General features: G+C 42.5%; 1 protein-coding gene across 2 annotated transcripts in view; it reads right to left on the bottom strand.

The window, feature by feature from the left end:
- Positions 1-7,371, bottom strand: part of Col4a3 (collagen type IV alpha 3 chain) — a 138,767-nt gene that overhangs the window by 64,282 nt on the left and 67,114 nt on the right. For both annotated transcript variants that reach the window (XR_003843853.1, XM_021197823.2), the window contains exons 5-11: positions 6,725-6,769; positions 5,910-5,972; positions 5,228-5,281; positions 4,378-4,404; positions 3,032-3,109; positions 1,385-1,447; positions 1,221-1,256 (exon numbers count right to left, since the gene is read on the bottom strand). Coding sequence is in view for 1 of the 2 variants with exons in the window: in XM_021197823.2 (XP_021053482.1) it covers positions 1,221-1,256; positions 1,385-1,447; positions 3,032-3,109; positions 4,378-4,404; positions 5,228-5,281; positions 5,910-5,972; positions 6,725-6,769 (366 nt within the window). In the remaining variant the exon portion in view is untranslated. The remainder of the gene's footprint in view (positions 1-1,220; positions 1,257-1,384; positions 1,448-3,031; positions 3,110-4,377; positions 4,405-5,227; positions 5,282-5,909; positions 5,973-6,724; positions 6,770-7,371) is intronic.

Below are 7,371 nucleotides of genomic sequence, written 5' to 3'. Positions count from 1 at the left end.
ACTCTGTAGACCAGGCTGGCCTTGAACTCAGAAATCTGCCTGCCTCTGCCTCACAAGTGTTGGGATTAAAGGCATGTGCTACCACTGCCTGGCAATCCTACTGTGTCTACTATTCTCTCCGGAGCTCTCTAGTCTGCTGTCTTTTTTCTTTGCTCTGGGCTATTTCAGATGCCTCTGGATATTTTTTCTCTGTTATGCAAAAGAAATCCTCGCCCCTAATAACAGAACAGTCTTGTTGGCAGTTTCTTTAATGCACACCTTCGCACACAACCACTATGCTTAAAAAAATAAATATGAATAATTGGAACTCATTAAAGTTCCAGTCCTTGTAAGGGAAGACTTGTTTTGTCTTAGTTTTGAAATTATAAAGTTATCTTACTATTTTTACAGAAAGGTGATGTGTTTCTTTCAAAAAGTAGTGGTTTTGAGGTACAGGAAACTGGAGACTCACTGAGGATAACAGATGACAGAAGTGTTGGGGATGAAGAATGGAAGCCAGCCCAGAGAGAATTTTCCCAACTAAGCCATTGTCTGGTTTTGATCTTATTGGCTGGCTACTTCCTGGTGAGCCCTTAGCTTCCTGGCTACCTAACTTCCTGTGCAGCTTCACTTCCTGGTGCCCTAATTTGTCATGCTAAAAATAACAGTGAGATGAGTAACTGAATGTCAAAATTCTGAAATTAACGTCAGAAAAGCCAAGGATGGAATACAAGGGAGAGACAGAGAGACTGCTTGTGTGCATCTGATGATGAAGTAATGACCGTGAAAGCCCATTGGGAAGTGTACATCAGGTCAGTAAATCAGTGAGGAACACTGAGCTTAGTAATAGCTCCTTGGCAAGGCTCATCCCCACTCAATATCTTTATCCTGAAACAACAGCTTGAATTTTGAATAGAAACACCTAGAGCACCCAGATTAAAGACTACAAGGAAGTCAGCTTTCATCTCGTCACGTAGACCGCATGGATTTTGCAAAGCAGCCCATTACAAGAATTGGAACAAAGCAGGGTTACCTGGAATGGAAACCCATACTTTAGAAACTCTTGCTTTCTTCTATCGTTCTGAGTCAGGGATTAAGTTACTGCTGGGCCTGTCCCCTTTCCTGTGGGTGCTCCTGTTTTCCCAGGGAGGTACCCACTGTGCTCTGCTCAAAGAAGTAAGCTAGACTTTGTGAACTGGCTAGAGTGCTCTGACGGTTACACATTAGGAAGTTAGACTTACTTTGGGTCCTCTGGGTCCCATCGCTCCTGGTAAACCCTAGAAAAAGCCATAATTAAAAGTCAGAGCAGGCAGGACCTCAGCTAGTCAGAGAGTGCACAGCGGGACCTCAGCTAGCCAGAGAGTGCACGCAAGCATGTGCATAACAGCCTTGACTTCATACTCACAAAAATTCCCGGAGGTCCTGGTGGACCAGCAGGCCCTGGAAAACCTGGGAGTCCTGGAAAGCCCTTGAAGTTACAAAAAAAAAAAAAAAAAAAAAAAAAAAAAAAAAAAAAAAAAAAAAAAAAAAAAAAGAAAAAAGAGAGAAAGAATGAATTTAATGTACTTGTCAATTAATTTAGATATAGTGATGCATTAAGAAAATCACAAGAGCAAACTGCCTCCCCTCTAAGTGACTGCGAACAACTACAGTATGTTCCAAACACACTGCTCTCAGATACAGATGCTTGAGACATCTGATGCTACTGCATACAGGGGTGTGGCCAGTAATGTTTCTTGATTGGGGCAATTTTCAGGGATTTTTCTCTCTTTCTCTTCCCTGTCTTTCCCTCCCTTTCTGTATTGGACAGTTGTGTTTCTTGAGAGCTGTCTCCTCCTGCAGTTCTCTTGCCTAGTTTTCCTTCTACCTGTATGACCCACTTCTTTCTGCCTCCTGTCTCTGTGGCTGACCCTCTCAGAAGGATGTTCTCTCTACTGGACCAGTGTCTCCAGCTAACTGACTACGCCACAGTAGCCCTGGGCTTCCTTTCAGTCTACCCAAAGGTTTTCTTCCAGGTTGATATTTCTATCCCCCTTTGCTGCATTATTTTTCTCATTATCATTTACTATTCCTAGAAATAATCCAGTCATATAATTAGCATTTAAGAAACCTTTCTTAATAAATAAATGGTGCTAGCTCCAGCCCTGCCCAGTAAATAGCACACAGAAAATGTTGACAGGAGACACCTATGTTTCTGGTCACTACTCTCCTTTCTGCATGATTGATTCCTAAGCAAAGGATCAAGAGCCACCCCTTTCCATGCCTCTCAGAAGCCTATCCCAGCCCCTAGCCACATTCTTACGACTGTTCTGCTCTTAGTCAGACTTACCCTCAGTTAGCCTGGGTCACCATATGAGTACATCCATAGCTCCAACTCAAACTCTGACTCACTGAGGCAAATATACAGTCTCTTCTCAGAGATTTCCACCATTAACTCTCAACTAAGTTACCTTTGGTTAATCAGCTTGAAAAATTTCAAGTATAGAATTTATCTACTTAAGGGGCCTTCTGAATCACAAAATATACACAACCTCTAAATAGCTGTGTCTTGTTGAATCTATTATGGAATACCTCCAGGACAGCTACAGACGAACTAGTGAAGCAAACTGTTTAGTGTTCAAGAGGAGAGCTTTAGTAAAGCTCTTTAAAATAATGTGCAAATATTGAAACCAGGGTGTTCCTTAACACTCCAGTTTTAAGTGGTAGTTGATGCATGGTATATGCCCGTTCTTGGTTTCAGTGAATACAGAGCAAGTAGAACTCTTTTCTGAGGATTCTTAGGTTTAGGGGCTGAGTGACAGAGACTTAGGAAGAAATTAAAACACACACATATGTCACTTTTGCATAACAACATGTTCCTTCTCCTAATGAGGTCAATGTTAGAATAACACCCAATGGGAGAGAGACTGTAGATTGGGAGAGAAGAGAGAAAACAAGCAGGCTGGTAAGAGGGAGGAAGGGAAGGAAGGGGGGAGGATGAGAGGGAGGGAGGGAGGGAGAATCTGAGGATGAAGATGAAGATGACTGACCATGCCTTCTGAGAGTGTTGTACCTGGAAGCCTGGAACCCCTGGAGGCCCAGGGTCACCTTTTCCATAGAATCCCCTGTCTTCTCCTTGAGCAGGCTCACCCTTAATAGCAGAGAGAGTAATCAACACCAATCAACATTATATTTTCAACCCCCCCATAAACACTTATTGAAGGTTAAACTTCCTCAAAGATGAGAGGGTTTGAGAGGTATGAACTTGGAGAAGTGTTTTAAAAATTGCATTTTGAAGGATTCAAAAAAAACTTTTGAAAATGTATAAATTATGTATAACAATGAGTTTCATTATGACGTTTATGTACTTGTATATATAATGCATATAAAACGCGTCTTTACTCTTCATTACTCCTGTCCCCCCTCATGTCTGCCGCTTATTTTATGTCCCCCATATTTTACTTTCATGTCTTTCTCTTCTTTTCCCTGTGTATGTGTGTGTGTGTGTGTGTGTGTGTGTGTGTGTGTGTGGTGAGCCAGTGAATTTAATTAAGGTTTCTTAGAGGACCACAACTGAATGCTGTTTATAGAAGCATGAACTACTACTGCTGAGGAAAATGTCTCTCCTTCCTTAGCAACTGTTAGCAGCTTGCAGCTTCTCAGGTAGGGGTGGAACATCACAAGCCCCTCCTCCCTCTTTTGTACTAATTTTTAAAACTAACAATATACTGTGACAGGAGGGGAGGATTAGGAATAATAAAGCATTTCCCAAGGGGCAGTGGTGGCGCACGCCTTTAATCCCAGCACTTGGGAGGCAGAGCTAGGCAGATCTCTGAGTTCGAGGCCAGCCTAGTCTACAGAGTGAGTTCCAGGACAGCTAGGGCCACACTGAGAAACCCTGTCTCAAAAAACAAAACAAACAAAAAAGCATTTCCCAAGACACCCGAATTGGCAGCAGTTCTTGACCTAGAACATGGAGTCTGGAACATGAGCAGTTCTTGACCTAGAACATGGAGTCTGGAACATGAGCAGTTCTTGACATAGAACATGGAGTCTGGAACATGAGAAGTTCTTGACCTAGAACATGGAGTCTGGAACATGAGCAGTTCTTGACCTAGAACATGGAGTCTGGAACATGAGCAGTTCTTGACCTAGAACATGGAGTCTGGAGCATGAGATCAATTCCCTTCCCCCAGATCCTCCTTCCTTAAAAGATGACATAATTGGCCCTCAGACCTATCTATGACAACAGCCAGAGGAGAAAGTGCTGTGTTTTAATTTCTGTGGCATCTGAATTATTAATACCAAGACCTGATTTATTATGTCTGGTTGAAATGTTTATATTTCATGAATTAATTGGAGTCCTTTTTATATGTGTGGTTAGAGACCTTCCATCACAGTAGTTGACAAAGAACTCACCTTTTGTCCTTTCAAGCCATCAGGACCCTAGGAAAGAGGCAACATATTAGCCACCGGAGAAGGAACACTTGACTTTGTCGCTACTCTGCTACTTTGCTTCCTGGCCCCATAATCTTCTTGTGAGTCACTTTTGACATGCTCCGGTCTCCACATCCCAGAATTCCAATGGTTTCTTCATCATCTGCCTTCATCCAATACAGCCAGTCTCTCTCTTATCCTGCCTGCAAGTTTGCATCCTGTTCTCCCACCCATTTCTCTCTTCCAGATAGGTCTCCCTGTTCCTTCCTGCCATGGAAACTCTGCTTTCCAAGGTCAGCAATGACTTCACGGTGCTAAGACCAAGACACCATTCCTTGTGTTATTAGACTTTTTGGCAGCATTGGGCAGTTCCACTCTTCACTGAGTACATCTTCCTCAGGGCTTCCACACCACAATCTTCCTGGTTTTCTCTCTGCCATTAGGGCTTTTTCTCCTTCCTCTGTTCATTCCCCTTGACTTAGAAGTTACCTGCTGGAGTAAATTCTGACATCTAAATCCCTGTTCTCTTTGCTCTCACCCTAAAGTGCTAAAATCTTGACCTCATATCCTCTCCTCCTGTCAGTATGCTTATTATACACCTTTATGTGAAAATATCAAAAGTAAAACAAAGTCTTCATCTCTAATTTTGATCTTATAATTCATTTTCCTCTTCCTTCCCTTCTCTCTTTCTCTCTCTTTCTTTCTTTTTCTTCAGTGTCTGATAAAATTTCAGCCTTCCCGATATCCCGAGAGACGTGCTCATAGCACATGGACTGGACTACTCTCATTCATGATCTATGTCTGTGATATGGAGTTAGAGATGCAGACTTACTGGGAGCCCTGAATAGCCTGGTGTGCCCGGAAAGCCTGGGAATCCTTGTTCACCCTAGAAGACATGAGAAGTTTGTCAGCACTCTTAGTTGTGCTAGAATAGCTCATAGCCATCCCAGTCTCTTCCCCCAACCCTGCAGTGACAAATCTAGGCAAACCAATTCAAATTCCTGATGGCTACTGATCAGAAGGCAGAGGGCCAGAAACCCATTATCTTAATTGCGAATAAGATCAGGGTCTACTGCTCCTCAAATTGTGCATAAATGGCAGCCTAATTGCACCAAGAACTTTTTAATTGCTGATTCTTGGGGCTTTAGTGATTAGTTCACTCGTGACCACTGTTCTAGGGGAGAGGAGGGCTCAGTTAGGACAAAAAAGTAGCGAGTGGGCCCTGCAATCTCAGACTTTCCTTTCCAGACACCAACTTTGTACTCAATGCTTCAGTCTCTGATTTTGATATCTACAACCTCTGATGCAAGTAGTCGAGAGTCTGTGGGAACTGATTGGAAAACTCCCTTAAAACGATATGGAAGGATAAAGGAAGTAATTTCTACTCAAAACTATGCCGTGGGTCCTGACTAAATGAATGTTTCCAGAAAGCCGACTTCCGTTTCAGTCTGGTTTCACCTTGACTTGGTCATTCAGCAACATTCTCACTGACCATCTGTGCAAGCAGGACATACCTTAGAACCATTGCATCCTGGTAAACCAGCCAGCCCACGTGGCCCAGGGTGGCCTGGGAGGCCCTAGAAAAAGAGCAAGACTCACTGACAAAGACAGAGGCAGCATCACAAAGGCTCAGGATCTGGCAAAAAGCTCGGGACTCAAGGGAAATGATGGATGATTTGAAACAGCCATTAGCTAGAAATGGTGGCCTAAATGCTCATATAACAAGTTTAAGTTGTAGATTTTTAGATATAGTTTAAATATCATAGCAAATAAAACACATCAGCTAGGATATAGATTGTTGGATAAGGTGTGGGTTTTTTAGATAAAGCAAAAATATAGAGAACAGAAAATTGAATTGTACGACATGCTCCTCTGAGCATGAGATTGGTGGGCGGGGTGGGGGAAGGTAGACATAGAGGCGAGGTGCGTTGTTTGTTCTTTGGTCTATTGCTTCAACTCAGTTCTGCTCATATAGCACACAGAGCCACACTCTGCCATGATCAGTCCTGGGGTGTAGCTTCTTCTTGTAAAGAGTGTATCCTTTACAGAACTATTTCCTTGGGTGAGTATCTTAATGTCTTTATTACATAAGCATGAGTGAGAGTACGCACACACACACATTCCACACATACATTCCACACACATACATATACATACACACACACATATATACATATATACAAAATTACACACACATACTCATATGAATACACAAAGACAAACATGCACACATACAAACATGCATACACACAGACACACAGACACACACACACACAGACACACACATACACATAGACAGACAGACACACGTATACTTCTCATTACTTACTGGAAGTCCAGGAGGACCTGCAAACCCTGGTAGTCCAGTTATTCCCTAAATGTAAGTAAGGTAAGAAGGGGGTAGAGAGAAAAAAACCAATTAAAATATTCATCCTATAAACATAAAATTATTTGCAATGTCACTAATCATTTGTTTGCAAGAATGGACTGAGTATATAAAAATGGTTAGGAAAACAAACAAAACAGGCTTGACAAATCTTTGTAGATCTTGCCTTTACACAACTTTTAAAATTTTTGTTTTGTTTTGTGAGAGTCAGCCTTGCTATGTATATTGCCTAGACTGGTCTCAGATGCACTGTGAGCATATCCTAGGCTGCCTTGGAGCTTATGGCTTTTGTGCCCCTACTTTCCACTTCTAGAACTGGTGAGTGTGTGTGTGTCTGTGTGTGCACATGTGTGTGCCCATGAGTGTGTCTCTGTATGGTGTATCTCTCTCTCTCTGTGTGCCTATGTGTGGTGTTGTGACATGCATGCCACAGTATACTTGTGGAGGTCAGAGAACAACTTTTTGGGAGTTTACTCTATTTCTTCACCTTGTTGAGGCAGGGCATCTCTTGATATTTCTGCCATGCAGCACATTCCAAGCTACCAGCATATCCTCTCTCTCTCTCTCTCTCTCTCTCTCTCTCTCTCTCT

Source organism: Mus pahari, chromosome 5 (genome assembly GCF_900095145.1).
Source record: "Mus pahari chromosome 5, PAHARI_EIJ_v1.1, whole genome shotgun sequence".
In the NCBI taxonomy this organism is placed as follows: domain Eukaryota; kingdom Metazoa; phylum Chordata; class Mammalia; order Rodentia; family Muridae; genus Mus; species Mus pahari.
This window is presented reverse-complemented; position numbering and strand designations above follow the sequence as displayed.